This window comes from Prionailurus viverrinus, chromosome A2, assembly GCF_022837055.1.
Source record: "Prionailurus viverrinus isolate Anna chromosome A2, UM_Priviv_1.0, whole genome shotgun sequence".
In the NCBI taxonomy this organism is placed as follows: domain Eukaryota; kingdom Metazoa; phylum Chordata; class Mammalia; order Carnivora; family Felidae; genus Prionailurus; species Prionailurus viverrinus.
The window spans coordinates 13,768,068-13,788,739 of NC_062562.1; the positions used below are offsets into that span (position 1 = coordinate 13,768,068).

Here is a 20,672-nt window from a genome sequence, read left to right on the forward strand (position 1 = left end):
CTCTCTGTCTCTCTCTCAAAATAAATAAGTAAATTTAAAATAAAAAAAGAACTCTCCAGAGATTTAAGAGCTTTCAGCCTAGGACACTGGAAAGTGATGTTAGTGCAAAAGAAAAGAGTGATAAAGGCTAACTAGCTTAAAGGATAGGGCTCCCTCTCCCTTTTCTCTGCCATTATGGTGTGTGTAATTGACTCTGTGCCTCGCCATGTCTTCTTACATGACTTTCAGGATCAAGGGATTCCTGGTTGAGAAACAAAAGCAGACTCATCCCATTCCCAAGTGGGTTTCGATGACAATTAGTGATAAAATCAGGTATAACTCTAAGAAGAGACATTGGAGAAGAACCAAACTGAATCTATAAGTCACTTGTGAGACGGCACACATCGTTATACTGTCTCAAGGTCACTAACATCTTACCATGTCATTTGAAAAGGTCACTACTCTTTCTGGGCAGGTGGACATGTTTTTATTAGGAAAATAATGTTTTTCCTCTTTGCGCTTCTGCACTAGTAGGTTGGTTCGGTAATAAATATATGAGAACTTTTGTTTGGGGGGAAAAAACAGAATGGAGAATGGATCAAAGAGAAAGACATCAAATTTTGTCTGGAACACGTTCAGATGTTGGGGTTGAGTCACATCCCATGTAGAAAGGAAGGAGATCCTAGATAGGAAGTCAAGCTGACTGGAAATACACATCTGGGAGCTCCTAAGAGTTCCACTCCTCAAAGGGATTCGTTCTCTGAAGAAACACAGAGGGCACAGAGGAGTAGCAAGACAGGAGCAGCCTGGCAGAATTTCCAGGTAAATTGGCACGAAGACTGAGCAGGAGACCAGAAGAGGCAAGGTCCCCAGAAGCCATGAAAGACATTTCAAGGAGTTCGGAGTGTCCTCTAGACGCTGGAGGTTGGCGAAAAGGCGGACCAAGAAGAGGGGAATCACTGACTTCTCAGTAATTTGAGAGAAGGGTTTTAGTGGCAGGATTAGATACCAGCCTGACAGGAGGAAGGAATGGCAAGGGAATGAAAGCATTTAGGCCAGGTCTACAGGTGTGATATGCGTGCCACTTGGAGGCAGACAGGGAGTCACTTCAGTTCTAGGGCGCAGGACTGTTTTGTCTCAAGGAAGAGAGAGGTTAAGGGAAGGCTCTGAAATGCAGCCGAGTGAAACCCCTGACCTGGGTTTTAGGCTCAGATGTAACTGCTTGTCTGGGATGCTAAAGGCCTTCAGATTCCGCAGAACCTCAAGGGGAATTCTCCACTGGTGGCAGTAAAGCAACTCTTTTCCATCTAGCACAGCAGTTGGCTTCTCCCTTTGCATGCAAAGTGGCCACACATGTCTAAAATGAACTTGCTCCTGCTCAGAAATACTTTGATTCCTGGTTGGGAAAGTTACCCTTTTGGGTTAGTAGTCTTCTAGGCTGTAGGCATGTAGGTGTAGACAATACTTTTTGCTTCAGCAAAGGGTTATCACTAATCCCATTTAATTACGTCAATAAGAATCAGGTAAGATTTGTTACTAGAGTCCAGGTTTTTGATCTAGAGACTAAAAAAGCCAGGCAGAAAGGGCTCCTGGGCTCCATCTGGACTTAATTCCAGATTTTCTAGCCTGGATAGTTCAGGTGCTACCTGACTTTCTCTTGGGAAGCAGGAGGGTGACAGGTCAACCTCTTGAATTGGTAGTGTCTATTTCTCTCTGGAACCAGACACTGACTTTTTATCATCTTTTCCCTGGGAGAGCCAAGGTGAATTCCAATGGATCTGCTAAAGGATGTAGGTTTCAGTAGATTAACAACTCACATATGTGAACCTCATAGTGCTTGGCAAACCCAAATGGATTTTGCAGTCCAACAATCTTAGAAGGCAATAATGGAAGGGCACTTTGCTCTGGGCACCTGAACTGCCACTGTCATCGAGTGCCATCAGAGGACTTTAACATTTGCGCTTAGGTCCCTTCCCACTGGAATTAACCAGCTGTCATTCTTCATTGTTAGCGGCCACTCTACCTTGTCCGAGACCATGACACCAATAGGGGGTCTCTGTAGGCTGGCACCACCAGGCCCTCATTTTTCTAACTACCACTGAGGCCCTGCCTTCCTTGCTGCCTGTGAAGTCACCTGGCTCACTTCCTGTTTCCCTATTTGGATGTGAATGTCACTTAGCCAGTTTGCCCACATGATTTCCCAGACCTAGGAAGGGACACGCCTTGATGCAGAGAGATGCAATCCAAGGCAGAGAGATGTAATCGCTGTTACCACTGTGGAAAGGAAAGCCATCCTTGGTATGGATCACATGTTCTCTCCATTTTTTATGTCAGAAGCTGTGCTCACGTCATCCATTTTGGTGGGGCATTTCGCTCCCTCTGATCAATGTCCATTTGCCTTGGGCTCTTCCAGGATACAATTTTCCAGCCAAATGAGGTTTTCGTTTTACGTTTAGGATTCCAGACTTCACGGACATCCCTTAATCCAACATCTCTGCCTCTAGGCAATGCCTTTTTCCAGAGAGTAAAGAAATTCTGTACATTCTTAAAATAAAAAGGTGAAACATAATTATAGGCCCTGACATTTAAAAAAATTTTTTTAATGTTTATTTATTATTTTTGAGAGAGAGACAGAGACAGAGAGAATGAGTGGGGGAGGGGCAGAGAGAGAAAGGGAGACACAGAATCCAAAGCAGGCTCCAGGCTCCGAGCTGTCAGCACAGAGCCTGATGTGGGGCTTGAGCTCACGGATTACGAGATCAAGACCCGAGCTGAAGGTGGACGCTTAACCGACTGAGCCCCTCAGGCACCCCTAGGTCCTGACATTTCTAAGGATTGGTCTGGAAATCACACCAGATTTCGCTGAAATAACCTTACTTCATTTGCAATCTCCCTTTGACAAAGTTAATTTCGGTGGCCTTGACCCTGATTATGGTCCCTCACTTGCCCTTTGCTCTTACTAGACCTGTATCCAGAACCTTCTCACAGCTTGCCTCAGAGAGAAGTAAGGCTCAGGAAGTTTTTGGTTCTCAACATGTCTCTGCTTGACAGAAGGACTCATAGGTCCCCCTTCTTCTCCCCTTTCCTGCACATGGGCCCAAAGTGAGATTAAGGCGATGCACGTTTAGGATCCGGCCATAAAGTAGCAGTGGGAGGTGAACAAGTCACAGTTACCTTCTAGGCTGAACTGCTCTTTGATCCCAGTTCAATTCAGTAACTATAATAACACTGAGGGGTTACTTAAAGGAATAAGTCTGCAGCCCCGCTCTCAGGAAGCATCTTGCTTAGTGGCTGGAATGAAAGGAAAAGCTCCTGAGTCCTATTGGGCACCACGCACGGTACAAGGCATTTTGAGCTCACACTCCTCAGGGTGACCTTTAGAGACTGGCGCTCTCATTTCTGATATGGCTGAGGAAAGTAACTGGCCTAGCTCCTGGGGGTTCAACAGCAGCTCTGCTGGCCACCAAGTTCTGAGTGTTTATTGTCCACCCAGACTGCCTCAGACACTTCCAGAATATGGGAACTGTTACAACAGAGGTGCAAACAAGGGGATCTGGGAACACATTATCTTGTTTCCAGTGACTTCCTTCCCTAGCCAAGGACTCTGTCACCCTTGCCACTTGGGTCCAGGCTGAGCTCAGTCAGGGAATCAGGCTCCACAAGACCCATTCCTGTGACTCTCAGAATTTATCCTTTACTTTTCTTTCAGGAATGTCAGTCCACACAATAATCCTTTCCACTGCTGCTTCATGGTTTACAAACAGTTTTACATCATTATCTCATTTAATCACATTCCTACATCTTGGTACATCTTTAGTACAACATTCTGTCTTGCCTGACAGGCTTGTTTCCCTTTACTGCATTCATCTTGGCTCACAAGTTCCACGCTATATATGATTCAGGTATCTCGGTACCTTGCGCATTTGTGTGCACAACGTGGGGGAGATCAGAGTTTGCCATGTTGACTCCTCACAGTGTTTGTGGGTCTTTCTCGTTGCTGCCTTCTTCACCCCTTTGATTCAAGGGTCGTTTTGGTTGTCTACTAAGAGCAAAGCTGGGTTCTTTGTTGTTGTTGTTGTTTATTTACAAGTAAGTAATCTCCACACCCACAGTGGGACGTCAAACTCATGACGCCGAGATCAAGAGTTGCATGCTTTCCCGACTGAGCCAGCCAGGTGCCCCAAAGCTGGGTTCTTTAAAAGATTTTATTTTTAAGTGATCTCTATACCCAACGTGGGTTTGAACTCAATACCGTGAGATCAAGACTGGCATGCTCTACCAACCGAGCCAGCCAGGTTCCCTAAAGATAGGTTCTTTGAGGGGGAAATCAGCCAACGAGTGAGTTCAGATTAACAGCGGGAAGATGCCTGGTGGGCCATGGTACAGGCTACAGCAGGGGTGCAAACACTGCAGTTTGAGTGACTGATAAATTTTGTCTGGGGGGTGGGTGGGAAGCAGGAATGCTTCCTGGAAGGGCCCCACCCAGCAGAGAAGGAAATGGCCCAAAGAGCTCAACAGGGGACAGAATCAGGAATGGCCACGAATTTGACCCTTGGGAAAGAATAAAAGAGCAGCACAGAAAAAATATTCTCAAAGAGAGAGAGAGAGAGAGAGAGAGAGAGAGAGAGAGAGAGAAGAGGGCTAAATGGGTAGCTTTTCCAAAAAGGAAGTATTTAATTCCCCAAAATTTTCTAGGAAAGAAGAGTCTGATGGTCACATTTCTCAGGAAAAGGGGAACGGTTACTGCACCAAGGACACTGCTTAGAAAAACCCCAGGGAGCACAACTGCCTGACATTTCTTTAGTGAAAGGGATGAGGGGGCAAAAATCTCCTGCAATTCCGCTCTGGAGAAAGAGGTGCTTGAAGTTGCAAATTTCTCCTCTGGTGCGTGCGTGGCGGTGGGGGTGGGGGGTGGGGGTGGACTGTGTGTGGACATACAAGGGAGGAATTTCCCAAGTTATCTTCAGAGATGAGGGTCAGGGAGGGAGAGGGCGGTGGCCCCGAGTAGTGCTCAGAAAAGAGGCAGAGTATGCCCCCCAAATACTGTCCAAGAAAGGCAGTGGGCCGAGTGCCCCAAATTCCCTTCAGTCAAAGGGTCAAGGGCCCTAACCTCGACACATTTTCTGAGAAAACAGAGCTGGGGGTCGCGAATCTACAAAGTCATCCTCATCCTGGCAGAAAAGTCGGCAAGGCAAAAATCGCCAAAACTTTTCTCAGAAGAGGGCCAGAGCAAGAACCTCCAAGATTCTCTTTAGAAGAGGGGCCAGGAGCAAGATTCCTGGATTCTCCTCAGAATGGGGGCTAGCAAACGAATTCTGAAGATTCTCTTCGGAACGGGGGCCAAGGACAAGAATTTCCAGGATTCTTCTCAGAAGAAGTCGAACCCACAACTCTTGTCAGGAAAGAGCGCAGAGGGGGAAAGAATCCCCTCGGGAACAAGGCCGAGCCACTGGTCGTCCAGTCTCCTCCGAGCGCGCCTCACGCGGCCCCGCCCACCGCCCGGCGTAACCGCCCCACACCCGCCCTGCCCAGGCCCTCTCCGGTGCATTGTGGGTGGGGCGCCCCTGCTGAGCACTGCGGGGAACCCCCTGCCCAGCCAGTTGTCGGCCGCCGGGCGGCCCAGCCGAAACGCCCTCCGGGGTCCGAGCGAGCCGGCCAAGAATTGACGCGTCCCCAAGTCCCCGCCCCTCTTGGCGTTCCCGCCCCGAAGCCGAAGCCCCGCCCCCGAAAAACAGCGACTGGCCCTGAGGCCCGCTCCACTCTCCCATTGGCAGGTTGCCTGTCAGTCACGCCGTCCCACCCCCTCGGGCCCGCCCAGGCCGCCGGCGCGATCCCGAGGGCCAGCCGGCTCGCGCACTCATTGGCTGTCCGGCACTGTCCGTCGTGAGGCTGGCCACGCCCACGGTGGGGCGCGGACCCCGAGAGCCTCGGCCGGACCTCATTGGCCTGCGGCGCCGCCACTCGACGAGACGCGCCTCAACCCGGAAGTGTGCGAGGCGAAATCTGCCTAGCAACCGGGGAAGCCGGGCTGCGAAGCGGGCAATTTCAGTGTGAGAAGGAGCGGCGAGACCGAGCGGCGGCTCCGAGCGCGGCGCGGCGGCTCCTCCCGCCCGGGGTCAGCGCCCCGGCGCGCGCACGCGCACCCCCGCCACCCGAGCGCGCTCCGCGCCGCCCGCGCAGTCGGTCGGTCGGCCGTCTGTCGTCCTGTCGCCGCCGCCGCCGCCGCCGCCGCCGCGGGCGCCACCTGAGGGAGCCGTCGCCGCGGGACCTGAGCGGACCGGACCGGACCCCGCCTCCCGAGGCCGCCCGGGGCCCAGCAGCCACCCGCGGAGGCGCCGAGCAACTTCGGTGAGTGAGGGGCCGGCGCCGCTGGTGGCTGGTCCCCGGCTTCCGGTGCCCCGGGCTTCTCTGGGGCTTCCGCTTCTCTGAGGGGACCGCCTCCGGTGCGCGGACCCCCTTGTCTGAGGGGAACCCCGCCTCTCTGAGGGGAGACCCCCTTCTCTGAGGGACCCCCATCTCTCTGAGTGACCCCCCCGTTTTCTGAGGGGCTCCACCTCTCTGAGATACTCCACCCCTCGGAGAAATGCCAAGTCCTCTGAGGAACCCCCACTTTTCTGAGGGGAGCGCTTCTTCCCGGATGGACGTTCCACTTTTCTGAGGGACCCCCTGCCTCTGCGGGGGAGCCTTCCTTCCCCCATGTCTTTGAGGAACCGCCAGCTTCACTGAGGGACCCTCGCCCCTCTGAGAACCCCCCTCCCCCCCCCCCCCCCCCGCAACTTCTCTGAGGAGACGACGCGATGTTCTGTCTCTGCGGGGCCCCCTGATTCCCTGGGGACCCTTGCTTCTCTCAGGAGACGACTTGATTCTAGGGGAACTCCCACTTCTCTGGGGGACCCAGACCTCCCTGCCTTTCCAGGGACCACCCCCCCCCGCCCCTCCCCCCTCCCATGGTCTGTGAGGAGGCCCCTGCTTCTCTGAGCTGTTGGCCCTCTTCTCTGACGTGTTCCCCTTTTGCCCTTGCTTTTCTAAGGTGCCTCCCGCTTTCTACGGGTCCCCCCCCCCCCCCCCCCCCCGCCTTTCTGAGACGCTCTCCCTGCTCTCGGTCCCCACTTCAGCTGGTGACATCCCTTTCCCAAGCGTCCCTCCCCCGCCTGAGGTGCTGCTGTTGCTGCTGTCACAATCCTTCTTGGAGGTGGTCCCCACTTTTCTGAACTGTTCCCATTCTTGATGCGACCCCCTCCTTTTTAGCGAGTGCCTCCTCTTTCCCGAGGGGTCCCCACTACCCCGAGATGCCCATTCATCAGACTGGAGCCTTAGTTGTCTGAGGAAGAGTTCCCCCCTCTTCCAAAATGTGTTCTTTTGGGTTCTCCATTAATCTATGGAAGCCACAATTTTCTGAGGGTCTCTGGCTCCTCCAGAGGTTCTGCCCCTAATGTCCCCATTCCTAGGGGATCCTCACGTCCCTTAAGTGTGCCTCCACTTTTCCAAGATCACTTCTGCTGGTGGGAAACACCATGGACTTTTTCACTTCTCTGAATGGGTGCCCCCGCATTCTGAGGCCTTCCCCTCCCACTTGCCAGAGGACATTTTCCCCTTTCCTGAGGTTTCCCTCCTGATTCTCTAAGGGAGAAACTCTTCCTTCATTTCCCTTGGATCCCCCAACTCCAAGCCTCCCCTGTTTCTGTTTATGGCACCCTCTTCCTCCTTTCTGGAAGGAGAGACCAGAAATGTGCCCCCTCTTGTCTTCTTTCTTGCCAGATTGGAGGAGGAGTTCTTTGAACTTTTACCTCAGCGTCCAGGGACCTGGAGAATTTTGTGGCTGGAAAGGAATTTGGGAGACAGAGTCAAAAAGCGTTGTTTTCTCTTGTCCTTCTGAGACCTGCTAGATTTGAGGGGGAGCAGGAGCCGCTTGCCAGGTGACCACCGTGGTTCGCTCTAATTTTGAGCCTTGGGCCACCACAGTGTTGTGAGGCCCATGTGAAGGCTGGAGGGACAGGGTTGGAGCGTTGTCCTCCCGTTTTCCCCCATTATCACACTGTCAGGCTGTGAGACTGACCCATTTCCTGTCCCATCCCTCAATCCTCCCTCTGCATAGTATAACTCCCCCCTCCTCCCCACACCCCCCACTCCCGCCCCCAAACAAAAAAGGAGAAGCAAAAACAGTCCTTCAGGTCTTCCTGCTGTGTTTTCTCTCTCCTTGGGCCTTCTGATTCACCCCTTGATCTCTAGAGGATCCCTGGTTTGTGGGCCACTCTGGTTTGAAAGGCAGGGCAAGAAGCAGGAAATGGGTCACCTTAGATCCAGGAAGGGTGGAAGGGAGGCAAAGGACAGTATTTCTCTAAGTTTTAGGTAACTTCAGCCTGGCCCAAAGGAAGTTTTTACATGGCTTTTACAAATCTCATGTGTACTTTTTTTAATGGCCCACCCTGGATTCCAAATTCACTCCAGTAGCTAATTTTATCTGCTTTGCCAAACGCCGAGCTCTCTGGAGCCCAAGTAGATGAATGCTGGCATTGAGAGATGGTCCAAAGGACAGGAATGAACTCAGTTTGAAACCTGAGTAACTTGTAACCACTTCGTGTCCATGCACAAGTCTCAGGCTAAAAACATGGGGGAGAATGTTCTTGAAGTGGAGTTCTGAAATGTAGGCTGAACTGTTTGGTTTAGCGTTTCAACAAGTTCTTCTCTCTGACTCTGCTAGAACTGTAGTTCACTTTACAGTGTGACTTAAAGCTGTCTTTCTCCTGTTCGTTTCCATCTGGGTCTTGCTTAATTTGAGTCCTTTGTGAAGATTCCTGCCGAGGCTATAATTTGAGTTCTAAATTCGTCGGGGGACCATGTGGACACAAGTTTCAACTCGAGCTATTTTCTTCTGTGGAGAAGCGCTTGGAGAGTTTCCTGGGCCCTCTGCTCCTGGGGTAGTCAAGTCCAGGCAGGAAGGTGCTGCAGACCTGGTTGCTCTCTTACTGCCTCTTCCTGGTCAGTTGCAGGCACTGCCCTGAGGGGAAGGGTACGGATGGTGGGGAGCTTGGGGGTTAGGGTTTCCTGAGACAGGGCAGAGAAGAGCTGGCACATATTTATTTTAAATGAAACCCATAGGACCAACAGGATGGGGTGTTGGAAAGAGAAGGGGGAGCTTTGAAGCCAGAAGGACCTGATTCAGGTTTTGGTCTGTCCTTCCTAGTTGTGTGGCCTTGCACAAGTTAAAATGCAAAATCAGCACGTTACTAAATATTTGAGGGCCACATCTCTATGAATGTGTGTGAAGATGTCCACAGATGGGAAGTGCTTCCTAGACATACGAATGAATGAATCTGAGGGGAGGCAGTCAGTATAGACATATGAATGAATGAGTGAATGAATGAATGAAGGGGAGGCAGTCAGCATAGCACCTAGCACATGATTGGTGTGCAATAAAGGTTGTCTGTTGTGCTTATGAGATCAGGGTTCCAGACCAGGAAGCTTTTGACATTCTGCCAAGGCTAAATATGCCCGTAGAGAAAGAAATGTGGTATGTTTCTTGCAAAACCCACTATCACCCTGGGTCTTGTAGCATTTTTCTGTGTTCAGATAGCAGCTATGAGATGGACTTGCTGCGTAGCAGGCATTTGCTGTGTAGAAGGCATTTGGCCTTGTCTTCTGCTTCTGTAAAATGGGGTAATTTGTAAATGGAGGGCAAGTAGGGAGATGTACTATAATTAGACTGTCGGCAAAGTAGAAGACTATAATGAACTTTAAGAGTTGTGGGAAGAAAAAAATAGGTGAACTATAAACCTAAAGGATCATATTCATATTTTGGGACTGCTTGAGTGAGCAATATACAGCAGTTACCTGGTGAGTGATCTCTTCTTCTTACACAATAGAACCTTGAAAGAAGAATGTTCTTTTAGGGTAATGGATCAGATTTGGGGACAAAAGACTGGGAAAGTGATGTACAAAGGCATTTGCTGTCCCATAATAATAGTACATTGAGAGGGCCAGTGTGTGGCTTAGTGCCCATGAGGAGATCAGAGTTCACCTTGAGCTCCCAGGATCTAGAGAGCTGTGGAAGATGGTAACTTAGGGTGGGGGTGGAGGTAGGGGCTGGGGTGGGCAGGACACTTTTTTGGGGGGTGGGGGAGGATTCTTTCTTAGCAATTACTGAAAGCCCTGAAATCATGGCCAGAGAGTTGGGCCTAGCCTTTTTCACTTACTAGTGTGGGGACAGATGGCACACAAATATGGGTGAAATAATGGGTGAAAATCTGAGCTAGGCCTCCACTGGGCTACTCCCAGGTTTGAAGGATTCCCCACCTGCCTTTGAAATTACTCCCTCTCCCTCCCTCTTCCCCTCTTTACTTTCTTCTCTCCCTTCCTCTGCCTCCCTCGCTATTGAGGCAAAGAATCCAACAATCTTAAATTTCTCTCTTTTTAAAAAATTTTTTTAAAAAATGTTTTATTTTTGCGAGAGAGAGTGCAAGGGGGGAAGGGGCAGAGAGAGAAGGGGACAGATGGTCCAAAGCCAGCTCCTCATTGCTGATAGCAGAGAGCCCAGTTTGGGGCTCAAACTCACAAACCATGAGATCATGACCTGAGCCGAACTAACTGACTGAGCCACGCAGGTGCAGGTGCCCCCTCCTAATTCTTTTAAAGACAGTTATTCCATTAAAGAAAAAAGAACAAAGCTTTATTATTTTTAAGATATAAAAAATAAAGTAAATAACCCTAAAGGGCTCACTATCCCTTTTGAAATTGTTCCGTGTCTTTTTGTGTCACAGACTTCACTCTGGTGGATGGTGGCGTCACCACCAACTCTCTTATCTAACAGGAAGTTTTTTAAACTTTTTTTTTTTTTTTAATTTGAAAGATCCTTACAGCAGTAAAAACCCTTGGATAGTTAGAAATGATATTGATCTAGGTACATTTATTAGACGTAATGTAACATGGTTATCTGTTGGTGGGGAGCTCTAAAAGGCATATGGGTCCCAATACTGCCCAGCTTCTAACTCTGGACGATAAACTGTTGATTTATATTACTGAAATAGCTAGGGAAGTCAGGGTTTCCTTCCTGTTGGAGACAGCACTGGGGGCATTAAATCCCTGTAGGATCTTAATGATAAGAAAGAGACTGACCTCTTCTGGAATTGGGAAATAACTACTGTATGAAGTTGTTCCATCCAAATGCATGGAAGGTGTTATTTTTTATTTCTAGTATTAAATTTGGCTTTTTCCTGTCTGTAGCCTGGCTGCTTTTGTTTATTGTGGTGCATTGTTAGGATAATAATTTCTCTCTTCAAACTGGCCTATAAGGGACAGTTTGAGCACTCAACTAAACACGACTTTTCTTGTGTGGCCATAAGGTAGGGCATTAAAAAAAATTTTTTTTTAACATTTATTCACTTTTGAGAGACAGAGCATGAGTGGGGGAGGGGCAGAGAGAGAGGGAGACACAGAATCAGAAGCAGGCTCCAGGCTCCGAGCTGTCTGCACAGAGGCTGACGCGGGGCCCGAACCCATGGACTGCAAGATCACGAACCCACTGAGCCACCCAGGGCCCCAGGGCATTTTTTTTTTTTTTTAACGCAACTTAAATTGGATTGAAAAATAGTGTTAAATATTTTGGCTCATGTAACTTCCTATATCAGCAAATAATCCAGCAGTAAGTGTTTGTGTGACGACGTTGCACCAGGTTTACCATGCTGGGTGCTGGCAGCCTAACAGTGAGTAGGATAGATGAAGTCAGCTCTCAAGGAACTTAATCCCAGTCACAGAGAAGAAAACAATCAAATGAAAGACTATTGCAGAGCTTCTTTGGGAATATCCCTGGATGTTGGGAGTTTGGGGTGGAGTTTCTTGGAGGTTTAGAAGTGAAACCTCACTACTACTCTAATTTACTCACTGGACTCTGCTTCTGTTCCTCCATCTTAAAGGAGGCAAAAATCATGGCATTTTCCTGGGTGATTGTTGGCTGTTGGCACTAGTTGATTCAGGATGACTGTGACTATAATCTGAGAAAAAAGAGAATCTGGGATGGTCACTGGCAGGAGCATTTTCAGCTTCGCTTTTCTTGAAGTCAGTGGCAGTGTGTTTTTGGAATCCTGTGGCATTTCTTCATGGCAGTGCATGTTATGCACAGAGATAAACAGCTCTAAAAGCCCTCTCACCTTGTTTGAAATCTTAAAAGAAAATTCAGACAAGCAGAGTGCTTGACTGTTGTTTATGGTATGGGAAAGAGTAGTGAGCTTTCAAATAGATAGACTACTTTGTTGTGCATTAGTAGGTTGTTGGTGCACAGTTCCCTCTGCCCTAGGGTTCCCTCTTATACTGGGGTTGGAGAAGCACTAACCTTAACCTTTCCATGATGTCAGATTTGATGTTAAGCCACACAGGTCAATTATGTGACAGATGCTTTTCTTAAGTGTGTTTGTGAGGGGTGGAGCCGGAGAGCAGGGGTGGAAATTCATTCAAGACACATGCTTCAAGAGGAGAGAGAGATTATAAGGAGAGTTTCTGGTAGTGTTTTGCTTTCCTTCAAAGTATTGACTTAGAGGTGAAGAGGCAGGCTCTGGCCGGAAGTGGGCGTGGACAAGTAATGCAACTGCATGTGACCAGGCTCCCACCTCTGGGCTTTGCTGCCCTTGGGAAGTGGATGCTTGCTCCCTCCTCACTTCCTGTTCCCTTGCCCTCCAGCAGAGTTCTTGGGCCCCAACTTGAGTATAGAAAATACATTCAAATTCTCACTTTTTTTTTCTTGGTAAGCTGCTTTGTTAGAGCTGCGATCCACCAGTGGACTTGCACTTGGCAGTTTTGGGGGCTCAGCTAATGTACCTACAAACTTAGGACTATCTGGCAGGGTAGCCAACAGGATGGTTTTCTGTTGCATTATCACAGTGTTCCCTGCAGGAGGTTGCCTGTAGAGGGCTGCTCTGGAGATGTGTATAGAACTCAAGGAAGCAGACAGACATTAGCAACGTCCTTCTGCAAGAGTGTGTTCTTGAAGAATGGTTTACTATTATTTGTCTTTATTACTTTGTAAAAGTACCCTCTGTGCAGTAGAAACTTTAGAGCCAGAAAGACTTGGGTTTGTATCCAGATTCTGGCACTTGCTGGCTCTGCGACCTCAGGGAAGTGGTTTAACTCCAAGTGGCCTAACTTCTTTGAGTCTCAGTTTCCTCATTTGTGGGGTAGGGATGGTAAGCATGAAGCAGGTGGCCGGATTGTTGTAGGCGCCCGATAAAGGTAGTTATTATGGAATCATATCAAAGCTGAATGGCCCTCTTAAAGTTGGCACTCAAGTTTGGATAACTAACTACTTATGCCAGTTAATACTGTCTGAGAGTAAATCAGTCCATGTTGGGGCCACAAGCTGGGTGCAGCTGAGGACCGGTATCTAGAGGTTCCCAGATTGGTTGATTTTTTTCCCAGTGAGTTCTCTCAGTTCACTATGGCTTTGTGCTGCTGTGTATCACTTTGGTGTACTTACTATATAGACTTTCGGTGCCTCCTGAAGCATGGATAGGGTGACTGGGAAAAGGGCTCAAACTGGAGGGTGGGTAAAGGAAGGGTGATAGAGCTACTTGTTAGGTGGCTAGGCATTCTGGGGAGAAGAACAGCATAGGCATGGGCAGGGACCTGGAGGTAAAAAAAAAAAAAAAAGGTGAGTTCTCTTGACCTGAGGAGGTTATGAACATTGGAAAGTCAAGAGTTTGAACTGAGCACCTTTGGCAAGAAAAGTCTAAAGTTTACCTTTAAAGGTGTAGAAAGTTTTATAAAATGTCCATAGTAGGAAAGTTCAATTCAAAATTGAACTCAGATTAAAATAATATTTAAATTGAATTCTTAATAAACATTTTCAATCAGAAATCAATGATGTCCAGTGAAATCAGACCATCTGGACTCTCTTTGTACTGGTATGTAGTCTACATGAAGTTTAATCTCCTAAAGAGCTTCAAGAAAACAGATTTGGGGGCTGCTTCTGAATTATTATTATTATTATTTTTTTTTTTTTTTGAGAATTGTTATCATTTAAGCTGGTCTAAAATTCTTAACACAGCAAAACAAATTTTTAACTTGCATGGCATTTTCAAGGTTTAGGTTTTATACTTAGGAAACTTTCAAGTTACTGATTTATTTATTTAAAAAATTTTTTTTAATATTTATTTTTGAGAGAGACAGAGTACGAGTGAGGAACTGGCAGAGAGAGGAGACACAGAATCTGAAGCAGGTTCTAGGCTCTGAGATGTCAGCACAGAGCCCGCTCTGGGGCTTGAACTTGCAAACCACAAGATCATGACCTGAGCTGAAGTCAGATGCTCAATCCACTGAGCCACCCAGGCTCTCCTCAAGTTTTTTTTTTTTTTTTTTTTTTTTAAGTTTATTTATTTACTTTGAGAGAGTGGGAGAGAGAGGGCACGTGTACCCATGTGTGCTGATGGGGGAGGGACAGAGAGAGAGGGAGAGAGAGGATCTCAAGCAGGCTCCGTGTTGTCAGCCCAGAGGCCCGTGTGGGGATGTGGGGCTCGATCTCATGAACTGAACTGTGAGATCATGACCTGAGCTAAAATCAAGAGTCAGATGATAGGGGTTCTTGGGTGGCTCAGTTAAATGACTGACTTCGGCTCAGGTCATGATCTTGCAGTCTGAGTTTGAGCCCTACATCAGGCTCTATGCTGACAGCTCAGAGCCTAGAACCTGCTTCAGATTCTGTGTCTCCCTCTCTCTTTGCCTCTCCCCTACTCGCACTCTGTCTCTCTTTCTCTCTCAAGAATAAATAAACCTTAAAAAAAAAAAAAAAAAAGAGTTGGATGCTTAACCAACTGAACCACCCAGGCACCCTGAAACTTCCAAGGTTTATATTTAATCTCTCAATGTATCTCTTTTGAAGGTTGACTTTTGACTTAAATTTGAAATAAATATCTTATTCTTCTGTTAAACAAGGAGTTGGTAAAATGTAGGCCTGATCAAGTCAGCATGCAAAAAGGCATGGGTGTTTTGTTATCAAGCTGTGAAGGAGAAAACCAGAAAGACCCATCCCCTGTATATATATATTTTAATGTTTATTTATCTTAGAAAAAGAGACAGAGTGTGAGTGGGGGAGGGGCAGAGAGAGAGGGAGACACAGAATCAGAAGCAGACTCCAGGCTCCGAGCTGTCAGCACAGAGCCTGACAAGGGGCTCGAACCCACAAACCAAACCATGAGATCATGACCTGAGCCGACGGACGCTTAACCAACTGAGCCACCCAGGCACCGCCCCCTGCTCCTCTGTATTTTTAATAGGAAATGCTAGACACCAGGGTAGGAAAGGGTGGGGGATACCTATCCTGTCAGGAAAACTTTTGGGAAAAATGTTTTACCTCCTTCCTATGTCAGGTTGGAAGATCTGCTATTTAACAATCAGGGAATGGGGTATGAATTGGATACCAAGTGTTAAAATATTTTTTTTCATGTCTAAATCATGGATGGGATGTTTATTAACAGACCAGTGATATGACTAACACTCTTTCTTTGCTAAATACGTTTGAATAGGTTCATCTCTAGACCTAAGACTAACATAAACTTTTTTTTTTCTTTTTTCTGGTAGCTTTTTGATTTTTCCTTAAAATTTTTTTTAAATTTTATTTTATTATTTTTTTTTTAATTTTTTTTTTCAACGTTTATTTATTTTTGGGACAGAGAGAGACAGAGCACGAACGGGGGAGGGGCAGAGAGAGAGGGAGACACAGAATCGGAAACAGGCTCCAGGCTCTGAGCCATCAGCCCAGAGCCCGACGCGGGGCTCGAACTCACGGACCGCGAGAACGTGACCTGGCTGAAGTCGGACGCTTAACCGACTGCGCCACCCAGGCGCCCCTTAAATTTTATTTTTGAGAGAGAGACAGCGAGGGAGGGGCAGAGAGAGAGGGAGACACATAATCCAAAGCAGGCTTCAGGCTCTGAAAGCACAGAGCCCAGTGCGGGACTTGAACTCACGAATTGTGAGATCATGACCTGAGCCGAAGTCAGAAGCTTAACCTACTGAACCACCCAGGCGCCCCAGATGTTTTTCCTTTTAATTCTTTAATTCATAGAAAACATAGTTCACTTACTCACTTTTCAAAGACTTAAAATTGCTAAAATAGGTGGGCATTTTTTTTTGTAAGCCACGTATAGACACAAAAGAGAGAATCCTTGCCAACTGGTGACACACGCAGGTGAAGACAGAGTGGGAGATATACTTCTGGGTTCACAGTAATACATCCAGCAGTTTGTTTTTAACCCTTCAGGGGAGCATTTGTAAGCAGAACTCTGTAGTGTTGGGACTTCCTCATGGCCACACAGAGACTAAGTACAGATGGAGCCTGAACTCCATGTTGCCCAGCCACTAAGTATACGGAATTGTGGTTAGAAACGGTTAGAAACAGCATTCAAAACAAAACAAACACATGCTGACAAAGTGGCCCGTCTCTAGAGAGCTGTGTTTTAGAGAGCTTTTCAGCATATATATGACAGGGATGAGGCAAACAGGTGCAGATATGTCTCCCACAAACTCCTAATCTAGCGTAAGAATGCTGTGATTTAAAAAAGGACATTTGTACGTGAGTTCGAGCCCCGCGTCGGGCTCTGGGCTGATGGCTCAGAACCTGGAGCCTGTTTCTGATTCTGTGTCTCCCTCTCTCTCTGCCCCTCCCCCGTTCATGCTCTGTCTCTCTCTGTCCCCCCAAAAATAAATAAACGTTGAAAAAAAATTTAAAAAAAAATAAAAAAGGACATTTGTGGGGCACCTGGGTGGCTCAGTCAGTTAAGCATCCAATTCTTAATTTCAGCTCAGGTCTCTATCTCACTGTTCATGAGTTTGAGCCCCGGATCTGGCTCTGCCTCGCTGGCCTCTGCTCTGACAGTGCAAGCCTGCTTGGGATTCTCTCTCTCTGCCCCTCATCCGCTCGTGCTTGTGCGTACATGCTCGCTCTCTCTCTTTCAAAATAAATAAACTTAAAAATAAAAGTAAAAAAAAAATGACATTTGTTGTATCAGTTACTTAAATTTTTTAATGCTTATTTATTTTTGAGAGAGAGAGAGAGAGAGAGAGAGAGAGAGAGAGCGAGCCAGGGGAATGGCAGAGAGAGAGGGAGACACAGAATGTGAAGCAGGCTCCAGGCTCTGAGCTGTCGGCACAGAGCCAGATGCGGGGCTCGAACCCATGGACGGGACTGTGAGGTCATGACCTGAGCCGAAGTCAGACACTTAACCGACTGAGCCACACAGGCGCCCCTGTTATAGCAGTTATAATGCACTGGGAGTGTCTTGTTTTTCATAAAGCATCACTGTAATAGTTCCTTTAACTGTTTTCTGGTCCTTGAAAAAAGTACCAAAACTATCAAAGTACTAAGGAAATCACATTAACATAGAAATGTTCCTTCCCTTTCACAACAAATTGCATTCTAATCTCACCAAGTGAATGTGAATTTAGGGTGAAATAAGAAACTATAAAACAATCCTGAGAGATTGTGCTTATGATTGTCCCTAAACTCAGTGAAGACAGTTTTAGACTTGAGTTATAAAAATGCAAAGTGTGGAAAGCGGTCAGTGATCTTTTCATAAAATACTTTAAAAGAGATTTGGTACACTTTTGAATAAACAACCTGTTTATTCTTTAGAGAACTCAGAATACAAGTGGGAGCCTAGGGTCACTGATAGCAGTAATCTCAAAATTGGTTAAAGCCTACAGAACTAGGTCTGCTTAGCCTGCAAATTTAAGTAATTAAGTGACAATACATTCTGTGTTTTGAGACAGGCATCTAGAAAGTTTAAAGGATAATGAATCCATCCCTTTTCAGCCCTTTCTGTCTCCAAAGCCCCACACTCCAGGTGTGGCCAGCTCTGGCCTCTGCCTCTGCTCTTCTGGATGCCTGGGATGTCCCATGTGTTAAGAACTGGCCCACATGTCACATCCAGAAAGATTTCCCTGATTCCTCCCCAGGCAGGCAGTAGCCCCTTCCTCTGTGATTCCTGTCTTTCCTATGAATGCATTTTTTGCACTGAAATCTTCTTTCTGTGCCACCAGCCTGTGAACTTCTGGGGATGGTGCTTGCAAAACCTTTGGGGTGAGTGGTCTCTTAGTTTTTCTCCATCAGTGTTTATCACATAAGATATCTTGAATTTTGTCCACCCAGAAACTTTTTTTTTTTTAATGTTTATTTATTTATTTTGAGGTGGGGGAGGGCAGAGAGAATCCCAAGCAGGCTCTGCACTATCAGTGCAGAGCCCGACAGGGCTGGAACTCATGAACAGTTAGATCATGACTTAAGCCGAAATCAAGAGTCTGACGCTTAACCTACTGAGCCACCCAGGCACCCCTCCACCAGAAACTTTAAAGAAGTCTCCCAATTAAAAACAAAAAAATACAGTACCTTAAACATTCAGTAGGTGATGCTACTCCTTTTCAGTTTCATGCTACTGTGGTGCCTTTGACCAATTTTCTGCCATGAAAGAGGACAGGAATATGGAATTTGGCCCAAATTTCTTTTCTTCAGTCTCTCTTTTGTGCAGGAATAGGCTCAGATGGTATTTAGTAGAAGTTTATCTAACAGTACATTAGAAAGATAATTAGAATATTTTTGCAGTGGTTAGGGCAGAAGGAAGCCTGGCTGTTATTAGTAAGGATCTGATCTTTGAAGGATATTAAATTTAAAATGAATTTGTAAGAAAATTCTGTTTAAATAACAAGTTTTTTTATTTTAGAACAGAAGTGTTTTTAAAAGTATTATATTAACTGGTATCTGTCAGTATTAATTGACTGCCTTGTTTTTATGGCCAAGGGGAAACTGAGAAAAACATGGTTCTAGCCCTATATGTCTTTTAATTAGTTTCTTCAGCTTTAGAATGGAATCTAAAGGCGATTGCATCATATTTCATAATCACCCAGCTGAACTATTTGCCGTTTAGTCCAGCACTAGGCATTGAGGTAGCAAGGTCTTTAGTCTGAACAGCCTGAGCTGCCTGCCTGAGCTTCGAGGACTCTAAACAGGTCTGGATTTACTGTCGCTTTTTCCATCTACACACCTGGCCCCTCTCTTTCTATCACAAAAATAAACGCTTTAACTACTTCACCCTACCCCCACCCCTGCTTTCCCAGCTGGAGATGTTGGCACTGCCCTCTGGAGCAGCCCACCTGTCACTAGTGCACACCTCAGCCCACAGGGGTGTGTCATTAATATGTTGCAGCTGATGCCTCTCTCTTTAAAATAGGGTGGTTGTCACCTTGGTGACTCACACAGGGCTTGCCAGCTCAGACACTGGAATCTCTACATCTATCTCAAGTCTTGGGTCTCCCACCTGACCACACTTTGCTGTGTCTGTAGTTAATTAAGTTGGCATTAATCAAGACCCAGGTGAGGAGCTGTGAGGTAATATTTTGCTTGTATTGCTTTAATATACATCATCTGATTAATGGTCCTACAGTAAAGCAGTTCTCAAAATATACAGCTGCTGAATTACAGTGAAAATTTGGATATTTGCTTTTAACCTATTCTTGCACTGGGATCAGGGAGTTCCTGCATTCCTATACCAAGTCACCTGTTTGAGAATAAGACTATTTTTGAATTTGAACAATTGAAATTCTTTGTAGCAAAACAAATTGCTGACAAAATTGGGTCAGGGAAGGCGTTTGGGGTCAACAGTTTGTATTTTGTATCATTTTTAGCTTGAGGAATGCTTGCTTTTGGCCCAGGGGAGGTTGTGCCAGATGTTGCATTAAGCAGTTGGAAGATTTGGGGAGTGGGGTGGGGGTGGAATCAAGGACAAAAAGTTGCCAGTTATGCGTGAAACTCAACACAATTAAAATGGGCTTTTTTTTGAACTTCTTATTGTGGGTAGCATATAGCAGAAAAACAATTTGTAAAACTTGTTCTACATTGTTTTTCAGGTTTGGAGGCAAGACCAATGGTGGGTTGAAATTACATTGAATCTCTTAAAAAATGAAATAGAATAGTTAATATCAGAATACACTGCAAGTAGTGAAAGTATACTTGGTAAAACTTGTTTCAGTAGTATGAATATGTATTAAGATGTGTTATAAAACAAATTAAAAGCCACTATTCAGGAGTCTAGGTGTCTTATCACGAATTGTTTTAACTCTGGAAAAAGAACATGAAAAGGGCCTTTTCTGTTGATTCTTCAAAACAGTCTTAATATTGCGAGCCTTCTTGTAATATTAGATATTTTGTGTTTCTATTGAAATTGTGTTTCCCTATATATAGTTTAATATATCCAAAGCCCATCATTCTCTCTCAGGTTAAACTGTGTTTCCCGTGTTTCCTCTATGTCACAGAGAAAGGAAGGGTGCAGATTTGCTGTCTTGGTGTGTGTGTTGTGTGTGTGTGTGTGGGGGGGGGGGTTCACCTTCTCCCAGAGGCACGGGGTAGGGGTGGTGCCGATTGGGAGGTAACTGGAGAGGGAGAGCCGGCATCCTCAAGTGTCTTGAAGTGGGTGGGTATGGAGCTTACTTAGAACTCTCTTCACTTCACAGAAGTGATGGTTTAGCCGACGACCCCCGCGGGGGTGGCACTCTAACCTCCGTTTTCGGAAGCAGCTGAGCTGCTCCAGGTCTTGTAGCTCAGCCTGAGCGAGGTCAGCAGTGAGCGCGTTGTGAGTCAGCCCTGGGCGCGGTCCGCCCGGCTCTGCTGCCGGTGAGCTGGCGACGACCCCTCGGCCCTGCGGAAGGCGCTGGGACTCGGC

At 46.8% G+C, this 20,672-nt stretch overlaps 2 protein-coding genes and 1 long non-coding RNA gene across 4 annotated transcripts in view; 2 read left to right on the forward strand and 1 right to left on the reverse strand.

Moving 5' to 3' along the window:
* The first annotated feature begins 205 nt into the window (after positions 1-205).
* LOC125152841 (60S ribosomal protein L39-like) lies at positions 206-361 on the forward strand. The gene has a single exon (XM_047835362.1). It carries the CDS (start codon positions 206-208, stop codon positions 359-361), a length of 156 nt encoding a protein of 51 aa, XP_047691318.1.
* Positions 362-5,980: 5,619 nt separating this feature from the next.
* GATAD2A (GATA zinc finger domain containing 2A) overlaps positions 5,981-20,672 on the forward strand; it is a 102,641-nt gene continuing 87,949 nt past the window's right edge. Inside the window, exon 1 of the mRNA XM_047835285.1 lies at positions 5,981-6,327. The gene's annotated coding sequence lies outside the window, so the exon portion shown is untranslated. The remainder of the gene's footprint in view (positions 6,328-20,672) is intronic.
* LOC125152847 (uncharacterized) lies at positions 8,185-20,657 on the reverse strand. 2 transcript variants are annotated; one of them, XR_007147341.1, is made up of 3 exons: positions 20,509-20,657; positions 18,347-18,519; positions 8,185-8,977 (listed from the first exon to the last, which is right to left on the reverse strand). It is a non-coding gene; the product is annotated as an uncharacterized LOC125152847 (long non-coding RNA). The 2 variants fall into 2 exon arrangements; XR_007147340.1 differs by having other exon boundaries at positions 20,441-20,657.